Genomic DNA, 25944 nt, shown 5'->3' on the forward strand with positions numbered 1-25944 from the left:
CAATGCAATATAGGATGTTCTTTTTGTATGTTTGTCCTATTGTATTAATTGATTTTACTGCATCTTTTAAATCAGATGGAATATTTATAAAATAACAAAATTATAATTAGCACATTTTTTAAATATAATGTGAGTAGTTTTTATTGTAAGTACAAATAAGTTAGTTAGTTGTATTAATGACGAATAAATAACTTATAACAAATAAATAAATAAAATTGTGTCAACCCTAGCGCCGTTAAACGGTAGCGTATCTCGCAAACCGAGTTAGGGTGCACTCACACACATCAGTCACCGTCAAGTCACCGATGACTGATCGGTGACGGTTTGTGTACGTATCCACAAACACCAGTCACCGTCATGTTGTCCGTCAGTCACGTCGCCGGTTTGACTGAATCATTGAACACATACATCAGGTTAGTCAGTGATTAGACGTGTGTCACCCTAGAGAACATGTAGCAATTGACGGTAGCACGACGCTGACTGAACTGAGACGTGACGGCACCGGATGAGTGGGGATAAAAGTATGATACATGTATGGAAAGATTATTTGACGTGCCTGACCGGTGACGTCACTGATAGATTTCGTGCCGGCGACTGTCGTGTGGGAACAGAGTCATACTAGAACTATTGATACATATTTTTTTTAATCCTGTCCGGTGACGTGCCGTGACGGTGACTGATGTGTGTGAGTGCACCCTTAAGGCGTCATCTTCAAACACAATCTTTGATAACTTATTTACGACTTACATTGTGACACTATACATATATAATATAATTATAAACAACATTGTTATAGAAACAATGCGCATTTTATTTAAAAATCAATTAATATAATGTTTATGACTTAGACTCCTCCCTTCTAGCTCCTATAACGACTAATTTACAAATAAAATGCCTTGACCTTTCATCAAACCGCATCAATATTCGTTCTACATCTTTCTGTATTTTAACAATAGTTTTATTAAAGCAAGTAGGTATGTATTTTTATGTAATTTACCTATATAAATACTAACAGATACAAAAATAACTCTATCTTCATCGTTATTATATTCGGATGCTTTATCAATGAAATATTACCTGAAAATATATGAAAATAAAAGTCACACGTAATATCTTCATAACGCATGGACAGACACACGCTTGGAAACGTTTTACAAATGTTATTTGTATCGGCCATTAACGGATATACTGTTAAGAGGAGGTTGAATGGCAATTTGTTTTTTTTTTTTAAATATTAAATTAAAATGAATAAGATAGAAATGAATATCAAATAAGGTTCCTTATAAATTAGGTATGCCCTGGCCTTAACCAAATTTAGTTTGCTTTATTTTTCACATTTCAGTTGAACAGTTTATTAAGTAAGTTCATTATATAGCTAATTATAAAAAAATATTCAGTAATCATACAAAAAACATATACCACTATGTTTCTATTGTACTGTAAGAAACAAAATGCGAGGCTGCGTTAAAATATTAGTTTGAATGTAATTAGAATGTACTGCGATTCTACACAGCTACCTAATTGATGTAGGTAGTTGATAACAAATCGCAGCTAGTCAACGACTATCAGTTAAGTGAGGGTAGTTGGGTCAAACGTCGTATAAACAACGTCTGAGCCCCTAGGCACTATTCGTACGAATGCGCCACGAGTCAAAGGAAAGCGGCAATTTATAGTATTCGACAGCTAAGCATGTTCGGACAGGAAACAGTGACAACTATATTGACAACTATTTATCCACAAAAATATTAAATCAAAAGTGACGTCTAACACGGCCATACTGACAATCGTACGTCCTCGTACGCCTTTTCTCGTATTACAACACTACGGTAGTTCATCTCGGGATTACACAACCATCCTGCCTCGGCCAGACTGACCTGACAGAACAATAACCACGTCCACATGACATAGACACTCCATTCGCGTATCTTGGTATATCTACGCTCGTTCGACTAGTGAAATACATCACTACGATACGCCAGCGACTAGATAATACCTCAACGCCAGAGTTCAACTAGCGATTTGGATCACTACACACAATTCCTTCGATGAACTACATTCCCGTTACAATAATCCATGTAACAAACTTTTACTTCACACAACGAACGAAAAAACACAAACGCCAGTATGCCGTTACAAAACTCAAAACAATTAACAAGTGTAGGCTTGAATTCTATCCCACTTCTGATGTAAGAAACAAAATGCGAGGCTGCGTTAAAATATTAGTTTGAATGTAATTAGAATGTACTGCGATTCTACACAGCTACCTAATTGATGTAGGTAGTTGATAACAAATCGCAGCTAGTCAACGACTATCAGTTAAGTGAGGGTAGTTGGGTCAAACGTCGTATAAACAACGTCTGAGCCCCTAGGCACTATTCGTACGAATGCGCCACGAGTCAAAGGAAAGCGGCAATTTATAGTATTCGACAGCTAAGCATGTTCGGACAGGAAACAGTGACAACTATATTGACAACTATTTATCCACAAAAATATTAAATCAAAAGTGACGTCTAACAGTACAATATCAATAGAAACATTTGCACTCTATCTTCCAATCAAAATGCAAAACCGGTTAAAATATTAAAACTTACACGCTTATTGGAAATATTGCCGATTCGGTGCAATAAATCGGCAGTGCCTTAACGACGGGTACGGTTTTTCGAATGGAATTTTGAATCGTACAAAGTTTAGTCGGTAAGCGATGCCTGCTCAGTGATTCGACCATTTCGATAAGTTAATGTTCCGATTCGAAACGTAGTTGGAACGTTACGTTTTATTTTTAATTCTAATGTTTTTTCAACTCTTTATTTCAATCGGAATAAATATTGTCTTTATGATATTTTTCGGCATGTTTATCAATTATCAGTATTTAGATGGGTGACCGCTTTTTTTAAATCAGCTTCTTGTGTCACACGAGTGAAATCTTAAATTTCTTTAGGTACACATGAAGAGATAAGTTCTTATTATTTATCTGAATTGTATGACCTTTTTTTTATAAACAAACACTGAATTTATAGATAAGCTCTTTCTAATAATCTTGATAAGCTTCTAAATGGTCCTTAAATTTAATTATTAAGGCGCAGTCATTACTGTAGAGCTTAGATCATTACTTAATGATCTAAGCTGTAGAGTGTAGAGCGTAATTATCAGACAAAACCAAACCAATATTTCAAACAAGTTCAAAAGTTGTAATGCAAAGGTTGGCTTCAATTGTCACGGCCCACTGGTTAGATAAAACTGAAAGCAGGAAGTTTTGCTATCAAGCAATTATTAGAACGTTTGCATTTGCAAAGTATTCCTGGTTATTTTGAGCGGAAGATAATATGTAATATGAACCTAATTGCAAGCAGGCCAATTATCTATGAGGTAAGGTCGGATTAAAAAAAATTACAGCTTTCACATGTCTCATCGTATTTATTTAATTTTCAAGTGACGCTTGACAGATACTGCCTAAACATTGAACATGAATGGACGTAATAATAAAAAAATGCAACTAAAACTATGACCTTTCGATAGAAAGTCTGCTTTATTCTGCAGGCAAAACCAAGAGTAGGCGCTAGCTATCTCTCAAAAAGAGACAATATTCCACCTCACTTTGAAACAGAAACATTTTTTTCCCAGCGCCATACATCACAATATCATTTGCTTTAACAGAATCCAGTTAACAAATACCGTAACTGAATATTGCTCTCTATTTCCAAGTGTTATGGTTTAATATCGTGTGTTGTGAAAAGCTATTAGTTAAAGCTTGAAGGTGTGCCGGAACACCAATCGACGTGTATGGGCGGTCTAATTTCAATAGGAATTTGTACTGTATTTTAATTTATTGTAGCTTCACTTTTCAATAAAACCTTTTTAAGCCTAGAGGCCAACTATCAAGTTTTATATATTTTTTTAATTTTATTTCACGGTAACGTATTATTTGTTATAATAACTTTTCACCACCTAATGAGAAGGAAGATAAAGAAAGAGTATGATTAGCTAATTTTCATACATTTGTTTTGTCATTTTAACGAATAGATAAACACTACAGCACAGATCAGTAAGCTGTGTTTATGTCAATGATGCTAAATTAGTCTTTTGACTAAGTTCCCTACAAATTTTATAGGTAAGTGCATAATTATTATACATATTACTTCATTATTCTATGGTATTTGTATAAAAATAAATAAAAGAAGAGTTACTCAGTAAAATACTTTATTACAATACTTATAATTACCCGTGTCAAACTAAATCTTTGACCATTTAATTCGTGATAAAATCGAATGTTGTACCATCTGCAACTGTACCCACTGTGTCACTGGGGTCTTCTAAAACCCGCAGGTGAAATCTGAACGAACGCGCGGACAACGGCTTCCATTGTTTTCCTGAAATATTGCGTAAAGAGGATATCGTCAACCTTTGGAACATTTTAAATTATTAATTTATTGTCTGATTCAATTTACAATAGAGACAGCTTTTGTATATTAAAGATTTTGTTCATTGTGAAATGATATGTTATCACTACATAGTATAAAACAAAGTCGCTTTCCCTGTCCCTATGTCCCTATGTCCCTATGTCCCTTTGTACGCTTAAATCTTTGAAACTACGCAACGGATTTTGATGCGGTTTTTTTTAATAGATAGAGTGTTTCAAGAGGAACGTTTATATGTATAATAACATCCATTAAATAGTGGAGAAGTACTGTTATTTTTGAGGTTTCTAATGTGATGTCGTAAAAAATTACATTTTTTCCGCTTACATTGCAAACGCAGGCTGAACCCTACGAGTTTTATCAAAATAATGTACTAAGTATTATACACATTGAAAAGGTCTATAGAAAAGTCCGCGATGGTATATGTCTATCTCTTATGGATAACCCACAATAACTTTTTTTTGTCATTTACTTTTTACGACAAATAATGGCTAATTTTCGATCCGATTTTAACCAATACAGCATTAATCCTTAACCAATTAAATACCTTCAATACATTGTTCATTTAATATAGATCTATATGGGCCTTTACACCGTATGATTTAAGTGAATATTTTCGAAGATATTACAGATTTAAAAATTGCGGGACGTAGCATTTGCGGCGGTACCGGCCGGCCGCCCGGCTATATACCTATTTTATACCCGTGTGCGAAGACGGAGCGGGCCGCTATGTTTTTATATACAACGATCACAGTTTTCCTGTAGTTTATTTAGTATCAGCATTGCACCCGTGCGAAGCCGGGGCGGGTCGCTAGTATATTTATATCCACAAAATTTCTGATCATCTAGTCCCTAGGGAATCATCAATCATTGAAGATCGCTGATGTATTGTCAAACAAATTGTCAGAGATAATAATGTGTAATTATAAATGCATACTTATATATTTCGCGTAACTACGTACATGCGGATTATTATCTGTTACGTACCTTTCAATCCAGTTTCAAAGATTATGCATATTACCTATATTGATCAGAGTAGCTAAATGTAATGAATTAATTATTAGATAACAGTTGTTCATTCTATTATATTTCTAACAATTATGTCTGCAAATAAGCTCCCTAACGACATAATTACACTTAATTTGTTTAAACATCTCAGAACGAAACACACGAGTATATAAAAAATTCACAATGTAACAACTACAACGTGTAAATATAAAATCTAAAACCGCCAAAAGTTGCCAACCCCTATCTACCGGTAGCGGTCATTAATTCAAGCCATCGAGTATTGTTTCCTGTCCCCATAGCGTCGATCAACGTTTTAAAGTGCCTCCATCTCGCTCGCACGCCCACGTTAGAGCGGGACAGAGAAGGAAGCAGGCACATCGCATCCGGTAAGCTTTGGAAAAAGCTTTCGCGATGTATTGTTGCTATATTTAATGACCCGTTTGTGTGGTTTGAACATGGTTTTTAATTATTGTTGTTAGATTAGTGATATTAGCTTTTATTAAAGTGTTAACAGTCTCTTGTATTCAGGAGTATTCATTCACTGTATTTTAATAACATCTTGCATTTATTAATAAGCTCGAAAATAATACAATTCAATTAATGATGATTTATTTAACAATTTAAATATAGTCCATTGAATGAATCCCTCCAAGGGGGGTCTAGAGTGCGTGGGTTAGTAACGTAAGATGTTTCTTCGGAAACATGTCAAGAGTCCCTAGGTAATAAACATACTAAAACCCCGGGCCACTAGGAGGAGCCCCGGAGTGGGGGGAGGGGGGAAATGGGTCCATTTTTTCATTTTTCGCTTAAATCTCAAAAACGGTACATGTTAGAGAAAAACTTTCAAGGAAAAGTTGAAAGGCCATAAAATTATCTACAAGTTGTAGCTAAATCATTTTTTCCTATATCCTACCGTTTCTGAGTTATACGCAGTAAAACATGATTTTGGCTCAAACAATTTCCACATCAATCGATAAAAAAATATTTCTTTCTTCCAAAAAACTCAAATGTGCAACTTGTGACCGGTACTGATAGATTGCTCTTAATTAGGTCTATAATTGGTAAAATAAACACATTCCTCCATGGAAGCCTTTAGGAGGAATCGATTGTCAAAATATTATATTAGGGCAGTTTGAGTTACTGAACTTGATCTTTTTATTTTTTTCTTCCAAAAAACTCAAAAGTGCAACTTGTGACCGGTACAGATAGATTGCTCATAATTAGGTCTATCATTGCTAAAAATACCAGATTCCACCACGGAGGCGTTTACGGGGAATTGAATTTTATCAGGGTAGTTACGATATATTATGAACTTTTTTTTTTTTCTTCCAAAAAGCTCAAAAGTGCAACTTGTGACCGGTACAGATAGATTGCTCATAATTAGGTCTATTATTGATAAAAATACCAGATTCCACCATGGAGGCGTTTACGGGGAATTGAATTTTATTAGGGTAGTTAGTTAAAAAGTTCATGTATCGTAACTACCCTAATAAAATTCAATACCTCCTAAACGCCTCCATGGTGGAATCTGGTTTTTTTATCAATGATAGACCTTATTATGAGCAATCTATCGGTACCGGTCACAAGTTGCACTTTTGAGTTTTTTTGGAAGAAAAAAAATAAAAAGTTCAAGTATCGTATCTACCCTAATAAAATTCAATTCCCCGTAAACACCTCCGTGGTGGAATCTAGTATTTTTATCAATGATAGACCTTATTATGAGCAATCTATCTGTACCAGTCACAAGTTGCACTTTTGAGTTTATTGGAAGAAAAAAATAAAAAGATCAAGTTCAGTAACTCAAACTACCCTAATATAGTATTTTGACAATCGATTCCTCCTAAAGGCTTCCATGGAGGAATGTGTTTATTTTACCAATTATAGACCTAATTAAGAGCAATCTAATAGTACCGGTCACAAGTTGCACTTTTGAGTTTTTTGGAAGAAAAAAATAAAAAGATCAAGTTCAGTAACTCAAACTACCCTAATATAGTATTTTGACAATCGATTCCTCCTAAAGGCTTCCATGGAGGAATGTGTTTATTTTACCAATTATAGACCTAATTAAGAGCAATCTATCAGTATCAGTCACAAGTTGCACTTTTGAGTTTTTTTGGAGAAAAAAAATAAAAAGTTCAAGTATCGTATCTACCCTAATAAAATTCAATTCCCCGTAAACGCCTCCGTGGTGGAATCTGGTATTTTTATCAATGATAGACCCAATTATGAGCAATCTATCTGTACCGGTCACAAGTTGCACTTTTGAGTTTTTTGGAAGAAAAAAATAAAAAGATCAAGTTCAGTAACTCAAACTACCATAATATAATATTTTGACAATCGATTCCTCCTAAAGGCTTCCATGGAGGAATGTGTTTATTTTACCAATTATAGACCTAATTAAGAGCAATCTATCAGTACCGGTCACAAGTTGCACATTTGAGTTTTTTGGAAGAAATAAATATTTTTTGATCAATTGATGTGGAAATTGTTTGAGCCAAAATCATGTTTTACTGCGTATAACTCAGAAACGGTAGGATATAGTAAAAAATGATTCAGGTACAACTGTAGATAATTTTATGGCCTTTCAACTTTTCATTGAAAGTTTTTCTCTTACATGTACCGTTTTTGAGATTTAAGCGAAAAATGAAAAAATGGACCCATTTCCCCCCTCCCCCCACTCCGGGGCTCCTCCTAGTGGCCCGGGGTTTTAGTGTGTTTATTACCTAGGGACTCTTGACATGTTTCTGAAGAAACATCTTACGTTACTAACTCACGCACTCTAGAACTTTTTATTCAATGGACTAATAAACGTGGTTATCATTACTCAATAGAACGAATTGGTGCAATTTTTTAGTCTATCCAATAAAAAGCAAAAGCCTTAAATTAAAAAAGTCTACCACCTAACATAACTTATCATCTGTTAAGAAATTGATTTGAAAATGGTGATAATTCATCTATCATCAATACATTTGAAGCCGTAGGTCTCCATTAAGGCTCGATTTGCCGCCATAAATCCGCCATCATATTATCGTGATACATTGAGCGACGCCACGGTAAAAATTATAGATATTTAAGGGGAAGACGAGAGGCTTATATAGATAAGTAATGTATATAGATAAAAAATAATAAGTCATGAGTTTGTTGTTTGTTTGTTTTAACGCCATTAACTGGTCTGATTTGAAAATTTTCAGTGTTAGATGGAAATTATTTTAGTGCCCATTTATCAAGGAAAACTATATGATATGAGCTGCCAGCTAGAGTAGTATATTTTACATGTAAGTGAACTAAGCATTTTAATTGTATTGATTTGTGTGGTTGTGTAACTTTCAATATTTATCATGTTCTCCGTATAAGCTTTCCGAACGGGTGGTACATAGTAAAGCTATGTTATTACGATCCAAAAGTACTTCTAGAAGAAGTCACCCAAAAAAAAATTACTACTTATTTTGGCAAATCGCTTCACCTTAATAAAAATATGACTACTCGCGCTCGTACGAGTATGTCGTCTGATAACTGATTTATATCTAATCTACGCCAATCTTCCAATTGTTTTTTGATAAAGAATCTCTGCGTGTTGTAAGTTATAAGTTACCTAAATATATTGAACCTTCTTCGACTTTTAAGTAATTGAAGTTTTCTTACACTTACAGGGTCTTCTAATGCGTTAAAAGTAAATTTTATTTATATATAGGTAAATTAATTATAACCATTTATGCTCATAGAGAGGTATTTTATCATATTCCCCTCCTTTGCGAATGGGTTTTTTTCATAATACTATAATTAAATACATAGGTAATATTATAATAGGTACCTTAAATGATAAATCTCGGTCGCTGTGATGTTAAAATACGTCGGTCAAGCATCGAAAGTTTCACTTCTGACACGGATGCTATTTTGTAATAACTGTGACTTAAGTTAACCTAAATAAATAAATTATAACAATATTGTTTTGTGTTATAAATATAATTTTGTGTAAAATAACTGTCGTCTGTTTTACTGAATAGGCAGATGGAGCCCAGCTTCACAGAATTAAGCCGAATTTATTGCTTCTTATTAACATTTATGTATTATTCGAGATTCGTATTATGCTCAGTTTTCATAAATATTCATTAACTGAATATAATGAACGTATTTTGAGAAATCAATGAAACTCTTATCATATTGTGTATACGTTAGTTGGAGGATATTGGTAAAATTAAGTACAATAATTTTCTAAAATTAGCATTATATCTTTTGTTTGACTAATTGTACCTACTCTATAAATTTACAAATAATAGAAAAAAATTGATCACCAGGCGGCATTCCGCTAATACTCTACCTACGTAATTCTACTCTACTTTGTTTAGTGTATGTACATATTTATATCTCTTTTACGATTTCTTTAATTTCCATTGATATTTATAGTCTGGGATACATCGCCCATTTTTGCAAGTGATTACTATCAAGCTAATTTTTCGTGAGTAGCTTTATTTGGATGAGATGCCCAATAATTTCATGTACAAAACTCTCGATTGTGGTAGCTACCAGAGGAAACAAGGATAAAATATTTTGATTTGATGGTTCTCAAATATTAATTACTAACTGAATGTTTTTTTTTTGTTCAATCTCAAGATAATTATCTAAATTATTCGAAAAAATATTTGTCCTACAAAATCTATGGTTTGATCAAAGAGTCCCCCTTTCCAATGTGTATCGATAACGAAGTCATCATAAATGATTACTAACCAGCTGATTTTTTTATTTTCACTTATTTAATACTTATATAATTCAACAGACATATTGTCCTACAAATTGCGTAATAAATATTTGAGAACCGTCAAATCAAAAATTTTTATCCTTGTTACCTCTATAAGCTACCACAATCGAGAGTTTCGTACATGAAATTATTGGGCATCTCATCAAAATAAAGCTACTCACGAAAAATTAGCTTGATAGTAATCACTTGCAAAAATGGGCGATGTATCCCGGACTATTAGGGAAATTTGTCATAAAAAGATTCTAAAATATCTACTCGTTTTTTAAATATTAGTTCTACAAAACAAACCGTTACAATTCTGAAACAAAACTAGTAAATAGTTCTGATGCTTTTCTACACTAATATTATAAAGAGGAAAACTTTGTTTGTTTGTTTGTTTGTTTGTTTGTAATGAATAGGCTCATAAACTACTGCACCGATTTTAAAAATTCTTTCACCATTCGAAAGCTACATTATCCACGAGTAACATAGGCTAGGTTTTATCCCGGAAATCCCACGGGAACGGGAACTATGCGGGTTTTTCTTTGAAAACGCGGGCGTAGCCGCAGGCGGAAAGCTAGTGTTAAATATTTCCCGCATTATCCCGTGTAATATGTAGGTAAGGATATTACAAAATTATACTAACCCTCAAACAAGGTTATTAATAAGACGGTTTTAGACAGGCTTAGTTTTCACGTACATTGTGAGAAACAAAAGGTAATAAATACTGTTACGACAAAACTTATACATGCATCCGGTGTGCGTAGAAAGGGACCCATCTTTTGTTCACTAACTATTGTAGCAGGTTAAAATAGGCTTGTATACTATTTTGTTTATTTTGTAATATAGAGGTAACGTTTAAACGGATGTGTGAGATATTTCATTTGAAGCCTTTTTGACTGATAAATTGTGACATAGCTAGCTTGTAGTAGTTTACATTACATTATTTTTAATAACATCGATTAAACAAGGATTGTATGTAGGGATAAAATTATTGATAAGTTTATATGTATATGTAATATACTAGCAGTGCCCTGCGGTTTTACCCGCACTGCTCCACCCCTGTTGGTCTTAATATAGCCTATAAGCCTTTCTCGATAAATGGGCTATCTAACACCGAAATAATTTTTGAAATCGTCCGGTAGTTCCTGAGATACGCGCGTTCAAACAAACAAACAATCATACAAACAAACTCTTCAGCTTTATAATATTTCTAGTACAAATGTAGCACAGGACTTAAGACTTATTAATTATTCTCTACCACCACAACGACATTCTAAATATCTGTTTAAAATCGTGTTTTTACAATTAAAGTTTGCTCCATGTCCAATGTCCAATGTCCATCCTTACGACGCGACGTGTTGATAATCAAATTGCTGAAATAAAATAAAAAGATCATTAAACATCCAAACGAGCATATTTTAGAAAATAAGAGGCAACATATCATACGTTATCAAGCAAAAACAAATGTATATTCAAGCAACGTCACATAAAACTGGGAACCGAGATAGGAGTAAAATATCGACACTCGATGGAGCAAAAAGATAGCAGCGGAAAATATGCACGAATGCGAAGCTGTGATTTCTGCGCCAATGCTTTTATGGTATGGAACATACTGTATATTTTAACTAGATTTTTTGTGTTAATGTGGTTTTTAATAATAAATAGTGTGATACAGGACTTTGAGGGCGAGGGCATGACCTTATTCTTGTAGGAATTCCCACCATACACCTATATTACCTTTTCACGAAAATACATATGTGTTGCTGCTTCTACATGTGATTTGGCTAAATTAAGTATCTACCTATGCTTATTATAATACTGATAACATCAGATATTATCTTCCTGAATAATATAATAAAAGCTCTTTTAAACCTACGTGACAGGCTGAAGCTTTTTTGTACATCCCGTTGAATCAATTTTTAAGGAAGATTATACTTCTCATAATTCAATTCTAATTTTTACTTACGTTTGTTAATTGTTGTTATAAAGCGTAATAATGTATTGAATTTTCAAAATAAAGCACACCACTACCTATTTCTTATTTCACTTAAGTATTAAGTTTAAAAATTATTTATCTTTAAATATAATGATTAAAGAAATGTACTTTTGAAGGAAATAACCCAAATACTATTATCAAAAATTGGGTTTAAATTTTCAAATAACAACGCAGTAAAGATCTTCTATTTAGCATATGAATTAAATACAATGAAATATGGTTCAAATTAATATGGATGTATGCCGCCGCTCCGGGTATTATGTCTTATTCTACTTGTAACCCTGTTAAATAAAACTATTTTAAATAAAACTAGTTGAAATGTAGAAACAATGGATAATTCTTTTTTAGGCTAATCAAAACAATACAATTGTGAAATGGAACTTTTACTTCAACGTTTATGGATACAAATTCCTTGCTTTTTTAATTAATTAAAAAATGAAAAATCATATTGACATGTAGCTTTTACTGATAAAAAAATTCTAAATATTGGGTAGAGTTTTCAGTTATCAATTAATAAGATAATATAAAATACTTTTCTCATTTGTCATAATAAGGATAGTGTACTTGAATTAAAGTACAAAGTAGAACAAACCTTCAAGTACTCGTAAGTCGAAATTCAAAGGTAATGAACGGAGCCACCAATATTCAAGGAATATATTATTTTCCCTTACTTTGCACTTTACGGTTTAATATGACGAAACAAAACCTGTTACAACTAAATTTTTCTATTAAAAATTAATGTAATCGTCCTTAAACAGTTTTGTATTAATTACAAGTAAAAAATTAAAGTAGGTTAGTAATTTCATTATGCTATCTTTTTCGTATAAATTTCAATTCTGGATATAATGTTAATGAAAAATGAACAAGTTTCGTTAAAAGGAACGGGAAGGTCACGGGAAGACTGATTCAGTGATTCCTAATTTATAATTTTCTAAGAGGCCAAAACATCAAATATCTAACATAAACTAGACAATACATCTTTCTCGATCTCTCTATAAAAAAATGAAAAATATTTATTTGGACCCACATATAGGTATAAATAAAATGCTCATGTCACAATGTGAGTTACCATACTCCTCCGAAACGGCTGGACCTACTCTTGAAATATTGTGTGCCGATTGGGTAGATCTAAGTATCGGCCAACATCTATTTTTAATATACCCCTAAGTGATAAGAGTAAGGCAGAATAACGTTCGCCGGGACAGCTAGTTGCATATAATATAAGAACTAAGACAATAAATTACTATAATATAAGGAACTAGCGGTCCGCCCCGGCTTCGCCCGTGGTACATATTTACGTTTTCTCTACATAAGAACCATCCTCATACTTCAAGGAATATAATAAAAAAAGAATTATCGAAATCGGTTCAGCCGTTCTCAAGTTATGCGCTTACCAACACATTTTGGGATTCATTTTTAGGGTTCCGTAGCCAAAATGGCAAAAACGGAACCCTTATAGTTTCGTCATGTCCGTCTGTCCGTCTGTCCGTCTGTCCGTCTGTCACAGCCGATTTACTCGGAAACTATAAGTACTACAGTGATGAAATTTGATGGGAATATGTGTTGTATGAACCGCTACAAAAATATGACACTAAATAGTAAAAAAAAGAATTGGGGGTGGGGCCCCCCATACATGTAACTGAGGGATGAAATTTTTTTTTTCGATGTACATACCCGTGTGGGGTATCAATGGAAAGGTCTTTTAAAATGATATAAAGTTTTCTAAAAAACATTTTTCTTAAAGTGAACGGTTTTTGAGATATCAGCTCTCAAAGTCGTAAAAAGTATGTCCCCCCCCCCTCTATTTTTATAACTACGGGGTATAAAATTCTAAAAAAAATAGAGGTGATGCATGCTAATTAACTCTTTCAACGATTTTTGGTTTGATCAAAGTATCTCTTATAGTTTTTGAGATAGGTTGATTTAACTGTAATTTATTATATTTGCTGCTACGGAACCCTTTGTGCGCGAGCCCGACTCGCACTTGGCCGGTTTTTTATATTATAGATAAGGCAATAAATTGCTATAATATAAGAAATAAGGCAATAATTCAGCTCGAGCGCGGTCACCGAGACCAATGTTTTCCGTCTGCTTGCCTCGCACATTGTCTTGTGCCCTATGTCGAGCCAGGAAACATTATTAGCCATTGTTTGGAATTAACACATTTCGCTATGTTAGTGTTTTGGCAAGATTAAATGTAGCTGCTATAATTAGCATCATCCTGCTTTTCTACACTAATATTATAAAGAGGAAAACTTTGTTTGTTTGTTTGTTTGTCTGATTGTAATGAATAGGCTCATAAACTACTGGACCGATTTTAAAAATTCTTTCACCATTCGAAAGCTACATTATCCACGAGTAACATAGGCTAGGTTTTATCCCGGAAATCCCACGGGAACGGGAACTATGCGGGTTTTTCTTTGAAAACGCGGGCGAAGCCGCAGGCGGAAAGCTAGTTCATTATAAAATGGAATAGTAGATCCTTTTTATTTGGAAGAGTCAGGTTCGATTTACCACTTGCAGGTGAAAAAAGCTGAAGATGTTAAATATAACACTTTTTAAGTAATTTTACATAAGCTATAAGTCATAATAACTAGAAGAAAAGATAAATAATAAATACCAACACTGCATTAAAAAAAGACGGGTTGCACTCCGGGAGTGCCGGCAGAAGTGAAAACTTGATTATTAACGTTGAGCATGTTTGATATTTTGGAATGGTATCCGTCTTACGCTTTTTCGACCAGGTCACGTGTCCTGTCGCGAGTTTAAGATTTTATACCCATTACAGAAAAAGTGCTCAACGCCGCTAAAGAAGATTTCACTTCAAAAAATCTGAAACAAATATAGTGTACCTAATCACAATATGATTCAAAGAGCTTCACGTCCATATAAATTAATAATATGATCGACAAGAAAACATTGAAATACTTTTTGTAAAACAAAACTATCAGTAACCAAGTTAATTTAATTAACAATTATCTTGTAGAAATCACACTAAAATCACTCAAACCCGATATCAACCCCCGCCAAGACAACTAAACGACACACTTAATTCAATCACACCGATCGCTATCAAGCACGCCTGGTTATCTCACCCTCACCTATTTACATACAAATACATACAAATCTCCGCCATAATCGGTTCCGGGTCACGTGCCTAGCGCGTCCAATGTTTCCTTCACGCTTAATAAAGCCACAATCTTCTCACAATACAAAACAGGCTGAAAAGAAAAAAGAGGGTAGCAGATTCCAAATTTGAATTTGATTATCGAAGTGTGCGGACTATTTATCATTTGTAATGACGCAGCGGAGGACGGCGGACGCGTAATATTGTAAATGCGTTCGGAAATACATTATTTATGTCTGTGATGGCATTCCAATTGAAAATGTTTAGATTGTGATGGGATTAGTAATGCGGAGATGATTGTAGCGGTGGTCGATATTTTGAAAGTTAATTTCTTTCTCTCTGTTTAAAGAATCACCCTGTTTAGAAACCTAGTCATTATTTAATACATATATCCTATCATTCTTAGATACATAGATGTAAATTTTATTTAAATACCGGAAGTATTAAACTCTGAAGTTCTACAGCTTCCATAAAAAGTTTTATAAATTATACATAGTAGTTACGTTTCCCTTACATAAACAGTTTCCAGTGTAAGCAGTGAGCAGTGAACAATATTCAAATATATCTCTGTATTACGGAACACATTCGTCAAGAGGAGTTGCAAACATGTTCTCTATGTACAGGGTGTTGTTTAGTGAGCATCTAATCGAAATTTATTATATTTAAATTGTAAGGACAATATAATTTATGAGAACTGTTAAAATTATGCTCCTCTATGCTGTAGTAACCTTTAATACATTATTTAGCATTTTAACTTACTACAGATTAGAATGAAGACCAGAACTTTTCAAAAGGTTGAAACAATAGTATGTAAAGTTTTATTTTTTTTTAAGTTGGTACTTTCTTTAACGTCTTTTTTCAACGTTGTTAAAAACTCGTCAAATACTCTTAGATCGCTGTCTATATACACTGACTTCTAAATTTCACAAACTATTATTGTCGTTAACAAACCACTTCAAAATCTGACCTATTCAAACATACCCATATTTTGTTGCTATAAAAAATTATTTCCTTAACAAAAAGTAACATCCTGTATCACATAGGGTAGCAGTGTCCCCAATATGAATATTTTCTATTGAATTATTCACAGCTCGGCGAGCCAGCGCGAATATTGTTCGTCTAGCATTTATCGGGACCGCGAACTTTGCCCATTCTCGACTCCGTGACCTGTGTTTATGATTGTACCTGTTTTTCTTTTAAAGTTTTAGCTGTTTTTGTATTTCTTTAAAGTTTTCTGTTCGGTTTCTTCTCGGACCTCGGTCCCTGATATTATATCCCATATGATAATGTTCTTTCAACGTTCAGTCGTCACTTTTAAAGTGTTTTAATTTTTATCTTCTTTGATGAAAACAAAATATGTTTTTATGATCGTTGTAGTGCGAGCGATTGCCTTTCTTCTGTGGAAATTTCCGTAAGTAAGAAGATAAATATATGCTATTTATCTAATAATGTTTCTATCTAGATTTTAAGAAACTTTTTTTTTTCAAAAGTTTATATTTCAATTGCAATGTTAGTCTATACTCTATAGGTCACAGGTAAAACCTTCTTTGGCAATAAAAGTATATAAACCCAACTACACGTATTTCTTTGTACTCCATTAGTTATTCTAAATCTAATTACAACACTACATCCTAGAATTATAAAATTATATCAGCCATCAAATCAGTTCTGCTATATTATTTTCGACTAATCGAATGTAGCATAATTGATTCATCCCTACAGCGTGTCCAAAGGCATGACGAAAGGCTTGCGAACAAATCTGTTCACAGGATTTGGACTGCAAGGTCCATTTGAGTTTTGGTCGTAGAGAATTGTGGTGGGAAATAGGTTATGGCAATGTTCATGTTGATTTTGAAACATCTGAATGAAGATTGAAGCATAGGTATAAAACTTATTTGATACAATTTTGCAAATTCGTGTAAATTAATACGAGCAAGCAAAAGTTTGTTTTATCAGACAGAAGATAGTCGATTGGAAGAGAAATCGTGGTATAACTCAACATTTTCTTTAACATATTATTATAAATTGTGTAGATTCCAATCAATTTTCCAACCTATATTATCTTTATTTTTCTACATTATTGATAGCTCTTCTTATATTCCCACCGCTTGTGTATCTCATCACATTAAGGTATCACCTTTTGATCAAATCACAAATCAAAATGTTTTAATTAATAACGACTTTTAAATACTACTTCCTATGAATCCATCATCGCGTTATTAGTTGATAGATCTCTTTTCAAAGACTGGGACAATTAGATCCCTTGTTAAATTCATAACATATTAGAATTGATATTCTCAACGAGATGATAGCTTCATTCATCCCCCAACCAATGATTAGCAACGCTACGGTATATTTCAGTTTCTATGGGTGCCTATTAGCGTTCTGAACAGCGTGACGTGTCGTGCCATTGGAGCGTGCCATGCATGGGAAAATGTATGCTACTTGCTAGTTAACGGATTTATTTATTTATTTATTTATTTAAATTAAATACACACAACAGGTCACGATCTTGCCGGACCCACAGGCGACATATCAATTTCGGGAGCAGATCGCAACCCAACAAAATGTGTACAATTACTACTATAATGAGATACAGCTTACAGTTATTTAAAGCGTGTTACAATAAAATCATAATTAAAAAATCAATAATTAAATATTATATATAAGAGAAAGACAATTAAAATAATTAAAATAATGCTTTCTTATACAATAATAACAAAATTACAAAATTAGACAACTAGGACATCATTTCACTATTTGACAAACATGTTCTTTAAATATGTTTATTCGATGATCAAATATATCAAAATCGGGAAATTTTTTGGATAAATCATTGTATAAACGGCAGAAACGAGATATAGGGTTATAAAAAGAGGTATTATTCCTGGTTAAAGATAAAGAAAAAGTATTGTTAGTCCGGAAGCGAAATGAAGCATTAAAATTAACAGTTGACAGTAGCGACGGAGAGTGGATAGACGAGTGAACGATTTTATGGAGTGTTATGAGTTCTAGCCTCTGTCGACGCTTTTCCAACGAGACAAGATTAAATTTCTCAAGAAGACTTTCGTAGCTAGATCCACTTCGTCCGATGTGGTAACGAAGAGAAACCAGCCTTAAGCAACGCTTCTGAAGTCGTTCAATGCGTCTGATGTGAATTGTATAGTGCGGTGACCATATGACACAGTTAAATTCAAGGATTGAACGAATCAGGGTTTTAAACAAATATAAAAGACTAGATGGTGTTTTAAAACCCTTCGTGATCCTTGAGATAAACCCAAGGAGACGAGAGCTTCTATTAATAATGTCATCGAAATGACTTCTAAAAGACAATTTGTCGTCAAAGTAGACACCAAGATCTTTAATGACGGAAACACGAGGAAGAAGCTGACTGTTAAAACTGTAATTAAAATTTAATTTGTTAAACTTTCGCGTAAAGCTTATAACAGCACATTTATTGACGTTCAGGGTCATTTGGTTAAGTTCACACCATTTCGCTATAGAATCTAGGTCATTTTGTAGTATATAAGCATCTTGAATATTGGCCACAGTGGAGAATACCTTTAAGTCATCAGCATACATAAGAGATGGGCATTTTAAGTTGTCAATGAGGTCATTGATAAATACGATAAAGAGTAAGGGGCCGAGATGGGACCCTTGCGGGACGCCGGAAGGTATTAGAACAGGTGAGGATAATGAGCCATTTAGAGCAACAAGCTGACTACGATTGGACAGGTAGGAAGTAATCCATCGGAGTAAATTACCATGTATTCCCCAAGCACTTAATTTATTACAAAGTATTATGTGGTTTACTCTATCGAAAGCCTTGGAAAAATCGGTATAGATGGCGTCCACTTGTTGTCTTTTATCAAAGGCAGAACATAAATATGAGTGGTAAGTCAAGAGATTTGTAGTTGTCGAGCGTTGTCTTATAAATCCGTGTTGATTCGGAGAAATCAAGGGAAGGAGATGAAAATATAGTGTATCGTAGACTACTGCTTCAAATAATTTAGCCAGGCAAGATAGTATGCTAATCGGTCGGTAATTCTCGCAGCTCGATTTGTCACCAGACTTCAAAATGGGTATTATGTGAGCCGTTTTCCATGCCTTAGGAAATGTACCAGTCTTCAGGGATTGATTAAACATGATCGTTAATGGAATCGCCAGTTCCTTGCAACAATTTTTAATAAAGAGGGGTGGTATTCCATCTGGACCTGCTCCCTTACGCACATCTAGTCTTCGGATTGTAGTAATAATCTTCTGCTTACTGACTGCGATGTTGTTGAGTACAGAGTTGCTTAAAGATGCAGATATTGTATTTTCGGTAAATGATGAAGTGGAGGATTGCGCGCCTTGATAAACAGAATTAAAATAATTAGAAAACAACTCACATATCCCCCTACTATCAGAACATGTTAGATCACCATACTTCATCGTCTTAGGAATTGAGGACTTGGAAGATTTCTTATCATTAACGTACCGCCAAAAACGTTTAATATTATTATCCTGCAAGGCACTTTCAATTGAGGAGATAAAGTTATTATAAGATTTAGAAATAAGCAATTTACTGCGACGACGTAATACAGAGTATGTATCGTAATCGCGTGGATTTTTAAACTTTTTAAATTTTTTGTGAAACTTTAATTTTTCACGAATACATCGTTTCAATGCGGGCGTAAACCATATGGGAAATTCATGGACTCTTTTGGATGTTAAAGGGCATGTATCGCGAATGATTGTATTTATTATGCCGTAAAATATATCGACGTTGACGTCAATATCGTTGGAACAAAGCACGTTGTTCCATTCGATTTGAGAAACTTCATACCGAGCACGTGAGAAATTACACTTATTAAAATTGGGACGCGTGGGTTGTTTGAAGCGGGATGATGGGTAGTGATTAACTGTATAATTTACTGTAACTGACAATGCGGGATGGTGACGGTCAACTCGGCTAATGGGATCTGCGTCATTTACTGAAACACAAGTTATTGTTGATAAGACTAAGTCAAGATAACGATTATTAATGTTCTCAATATGATTAAATTGGTAAAAATTGCAAAGATTAATAGTTTCCAAGAGAAGGTTAGCTTTTTGATCCCGTGGATTAGAAGGCAATAGTGAGGAGTTATCAGAGCTCCTTAGCCAATCAATATTAGTAGTATTAAAGTCACCAAGGCATATAAATTCGTCAGTATTATCAGATTGAAGAACTATATTATGAATAGATTGATAAAAACTTTTGATATAGGGTAAAGTTAAGTCTGGTGGTAAGTAACATAAACATAAATGTATACGCCTATTATTTGATTGGGATGGGATAATTGTCACCCAAAGATCTTCAATCTCACCCTCCCATTCATACCTACGAACCACATTAAGCCTTTTATTTATAGCAATTAAAATTCCTCCACCCTCTTTCTTTGTAATATTCGTTGTGTATCTATCTCTTCGAAAAATGATATAGCGATCATCGAACAATTCGTTATCATTTATAGAGTTATTTAAATTTGTTTCGGTTAAACAAATAATGTCGTAGTCGTTACTTAAGATATTAAGATAAATGTCCTTAGTTTTAGATCTTATCCTATTTACATTTTGATAAAATACGTCCATAAAATAGAAAAAATAAAATGACAACATTGTACATAAGTCCGTGTGAGTTAGGTTAAAACTAAAGTGCACTGAGAGTGTCAATGTTTTTTATTAAAATAGCATTAGATGACTCATTTCGACGTACGTAAATCTTTCCAAAGCGAACCCAAACAAATTTAAAAGATTTTATTTTCGCTGTCCGTCTAGTTTCGTAGTAAAGGTATTTCATTTCAGGTGATAAATGCTCTGCTACATAAATTTTGGCAGGTGAACCTTCTATGCCCAGGTGGGATGAGTTTATGTGGTCATTAGGGTGATTTTTATTGTGACGGTGAATAGCAGAAATGATTTCATCCCGCTGACGCGAAGAGCCAAGGGTAACTAGAATATTACGAGGTCGTGGAGAAGATTGCGTCCTAGTAACACGACGGCAGGCGCGAATTGATTGGTCATCGCATTGTATTTTACACACCTCACAGAGTTTTTTGAATAAAGCAACAGTGTTCTCGTCCTTTCGCTCGGGTACAGAGTGAATCTCAAGATTACAAGATCTGGAAATGTTATCGATGGTCTCTATTTTTGTGTTTAATTTTAAGACGGATTCCCGTAAACGCGCGTTCTCAGACTGGACCTCTTTTAAAGTTTTAGAGACAGACGTCAGTTTAGACTTTAAATCCCTTTGCTCTTCAGCCAGGAAATCGGTTGTTTGTGTGAATTCTGATCGAAGTTTATCTAAAGCGGTGTTTATTTCTGACTTTATGGCGATTAATACTTTTTCAGAAATTGTCTCGACTATATTCTGCAGTTTTATATCGAGCAGTTGACCGAATTCACTGTATGGAATAGAATGCGAGTCAAGATGTTGAGGTTTCGCTAATGTTTCATCGTCGCAGGACATTACTGAGATGTCATGGGTTGAATCCAGGACGCGGCGTACTGGTGTATTATCGTTTCGGCGAGGGCGCGCTGCGATATTCTCGCAACCAGGGCATTTCCAATACTTTTTTAGTTCCGAAACCTTGTCACGATAATACTCCGAGGAAATATTCACGCATTGATAATGATATGTCCCTTTACAAGCCACGCATATAATAAGTTCGCGACGATCAATTAGTTGTGGACATGCTAAGCACTGCATTATAAATTGTATTTTGTAATTAGTATGGACAAAATAGCAGTGTTCTATTTAGTTCCACAGGCCGTAAGCATTCAAACAGTGAGACGGCGTCGAAAAGGTCTTAAGCGCCATGCATATCGCGGCGCTTACGCGTTTTGCCGTGAAGCTGCTTTGTCGATGACCGAACGGTAGTTTTATATTCAAGTAGGAATATTTTTTCACGGATTGTACCTTTATTGTTTATTGGGGATCACTTATGGTGCACTTTTAACGTCAATAAGCACTACACACATTAACTCACTAATTATTAAAAGAAAATAACACTTTTAACTATTTTTAACGACATAAAATACTTGAGTAATCACAATAACTTGTTAACTGTACGGTACGCGTTGATATATCAACATTATGGATGTCAAAGATATGTTATGGGAGATGGATGGATGGTAATAGTGTGAAGTGACTTTTTTATACTAATACTAGCAATGCCCTGCGGTTTCACCCGCATAGATAGCGATATCGTGACAGTGAAAAGTCTACTATAGGTCGGACTATAGGTTTAATTTTTAATCACATGAAAATCACCTTCACCCCTTCCCGCACTATACGCCTGCTCATTATACCTACTATTTTCTGTAGATTGACACTTTTAAAAATTCGTTATATCTTTTGAATGGAATATCCAATTTTTTTTATTTAAAAAGTATTTTGCTGGTATTGAAACAGTCTATAATAAAACATCATTTAATGGGATAAGGATTAATATATATTGTGTATGGATAACATGGTTTGATTACTGTCGGCACTTCTATTTACTTTGAAAACGTAAAAAAGTTGTTGTAGTAACATAACTACTGAAGATGGACATATGGTATCGCGGACTTTCTTGTAGATATTGATCCATTCTATAATACCGTAGAACATTTTTTTGTTCTATCTTCAATAGATTCCGCAGCGCACGTGATGACAGCATTTCTATTAAGGAATTTTTTACACCTTGGGTTACATTATTGCAGTTTTGGTAAGGATCTCAAATTTTTTTGAAAATGCAATATAGCCTATGTTGCTCAGTGAAGATGCAGCTTTCTAATGGTGAAAGAATTTTTGAAATCGGTCCAGTAGTTTATGCGTGAAAACCATACATACATACATACATACATACTTACATAATTACAAACTTTTCCTCTTTATAATATTATTAAGTATAGATAGTCTAGTCTAGACTTTAGACCTAGAATTTTTTTTCTAATGAGGCATTCATTATATTTTAACATGGTTATCAATTATACAGAGTGTCCCACTGTTGGTATACTAAGCTCAAAGGAGGTTATAGTTTTGCATACGCTTAGTACGTAAAAAATACTTAAAAAATTCCAGACGCATTTTTTTTTTCAAATAGATGAAATCTTAAAACTCTATGTGTACACCCATAGCAAGCAACCCGCCCATTTTTGCCACTAGCACGTGAGCTATCGTTTAAGATTATGTTTTCATAGACAAAATGCTCACATTAGAGAAGCGGTATATGACGGCTGCGCGAAGCTAGAGAAGAAAACATGGATTTTCAGGAAAAAATTATCAAAAATTTTTTGACGTAATTTTGTTGTTTATTAAATGTATTTTTTACGTGATCAGTGTATGCAAAACTACAAGTTCCTTCGCGCTTAGTATACCAATAGTGGAACACCCTGTATATAATGATCAGTCTTTATAAGAATTAAATGAGGTAGGTAGTAATAATATTTCTCGTTTTAAAGAATCAAAGTTGTCTTTGTAAGTTTGTTGTGTGCATATAAAAATATTTTTATCATCTCATCCCTTCCATGACTAGGTACATAATCACAGTCGAGTCTCTCGAAAATTAATGTGTCACAAACTTAACCATTGCAATAACTTTTACTGACCTATATTAATATTTATTTATACAAAGGCTGAAGAAAGTCAATGAAAAACAGAAATAATTCATACGATTTATTTATATTCCATCTAAATAAACTATTTACAAAATAAATACTTACAACTAATATTGCACAAGAGTGATTTGATAACAATAACAACACTGACTGATCGATTAACAGGCATCGGAAGAAATCTCGATACTTACTAGAATTGAATTATGAATATCGATTTGAAAATATCATGAAATAACATTGAAATTTGTAACACTACTTCTGGTGAATGCCGTTGTGGGGATAATACTGTTTGCTTTTCTTGTAAGACTGAGACGGCGATATCTCGTCCATATCTCCCTCCTTGTCCTGGTGCGCTGTCATGTGCCTCGTCAAGTGATGCCGCTCCCGAAAACTCTCGTTACACACAGGACATTTCAATTTTTCCTCCCTCTTTCTTCTATTCGGATCCACGGTCGACTCACTCTTGTGATGTGTTCGCATATGATACACAAGGTCTGAAGTCATTCTAAAACTTATGCTACATTTCGCGCAGACGTTTTGCGCTGGCAACGAAAATGCAGCTAAAGTTGATGGGAGTAAAGTACTTAATATAGCCGCGGCTGGATTGGCTATTAAAGGATTAACTGGCTCTCGAGGAGGTGCCGAGAATTTCATGAAATCTGGACTCGGTTGTTGGAAATTCTGAACGCCAAAAGGGTAAGATGAACCTGCGGGGAGATACGGCAGCTCTGGCCTGAATGGTAGAAAATTCATTTTATTCGGTGACATTTGAAGTTTTGCATCAGCTTTGCCGTGAAAATCTACATTCTTAATCGGCACGGTTGGTCGTTGTGGTATATGACTAGATTCCGGATAACTCGGAGATGAGGAAGGCATATTTTGCGATTTGAAAAAATTGTGTCCGTTTAACAGATGTGCGGGTGTCAGTAAATTGCTAAATCCAGCTTTATTAAAGTTATTCACCGGCGGCGAAGTAGCCAGCGGTGGACTAACAGAATTTTGATACATTAAACTGTCAGGACTGACCGATGGATTCGGAATCGGTGATCTTAATCCAAAATTCGATACTTTTGTAAAAGCGCTCTTTGGTGAAACCTCGGGCTGTTTAGCAAAAAATCTATTTTCATACCTTGCTCTTGTTTGCACACTGATAAGAGTCGGATCATCAAAAATCTTATTCTTGTACTCCGGTAAAAATTTCGGCGGGCGTGCGGCACTTTCGTTGGAGTTTGGCCGGCTGCGCGACTTGTCAGATGAATCAGAATCACTCGCATATGTGGTCTTACTTGGGTATTCATCGGTGCCAACATCTATGTTGACGTCGGAACCGAAACCGGGTGATATGTTGTTATTTATTCGAACTCTATCTTCATCCTGGTCTTTGGAGTCTAGCGTATTATCATTGGAACATTCACTGTGTTTGAAAACTTCTGACACTCTTTTTGTAGACTGCTCCCATTCTTCTGTATTGAACAACTGCTTGGATACTCGCAGCTGCTTCTCGGGTGGTGGATGCCGGGGTTTCTCATCAGGCATCATCAAAAAAGCCACATCGAAGGACCTTTTAGCGGCCTTCGCCTTTAACACAGTAGACTGCATGTCGGGTTTTAATTGTGACGTTCGCGCACTTTCTATGTTCAAATTCGATTCTTTTGAATCAGGGGATTGCTCTTTATAACTTTAATAATTATTTTGAATGTCCATTGTCATTGTTTCTTCATTTAATATATGACACTCGGAACGAAAACTTTGCTCACTTATATCGTAGTCGTGGTATAAAGACGCGTGCGTACTGCCCGCTCGTAACTTTGCGAATGCGAGCGTATATTTAGGGTGAAAAATACGTGAGCGGGGCGCAAACTACCCTTAATGAAGTCTTTGAAGTTGGGAGGCGTGGTTATTCGACCAATGGGAGTAGAGAATGGGGCGGAGCTTCGATTGTTCGACCAATGAGATGCGAGGATTGATAGTGAGCAAGGGAGCTCTATCTGGTTCAAGATAATAATTGCCGCGAATTGTGAGCGCATGGAATTGT

General features: G+C 34.5%; 1 protein-coding gene across 1 annotated transcript; it reads right to left on the minus strand.

The window, feature by feature from the left end:
- Nucleotides 1-24013: 24013 nt before the first annotated feature.
- On the minus strand, nt 24014-25619 carry LOC149484334 (uncharacterized). Its single transcript, XM_089700340.1, is given in 1 exon segment — nt 24014-25619. A coding segment is annotated over 1 exon segment (1458 nt). The 3' UTR covers nt 24014-24161.
- Between the last annotated feature and the right edge of the window lie 325 nt (nt 25620-25944).

The sequence above is a fragment of the Colias philodice genome, chromosome 11 (assembly GCF_061535455.1).
Source record: "Colias philodice isolate Cphi_HAF_F1 chromosome 11, ilColPhil1 Martin Lab GWU primary, whole genome shotgun sequence".
NCBI classification, from domain to species: Eukaryota; Metazoa; Arthropoda; class Insecta; order Lepidoptera; family Pieridae; genus Colias; species Colias philodice.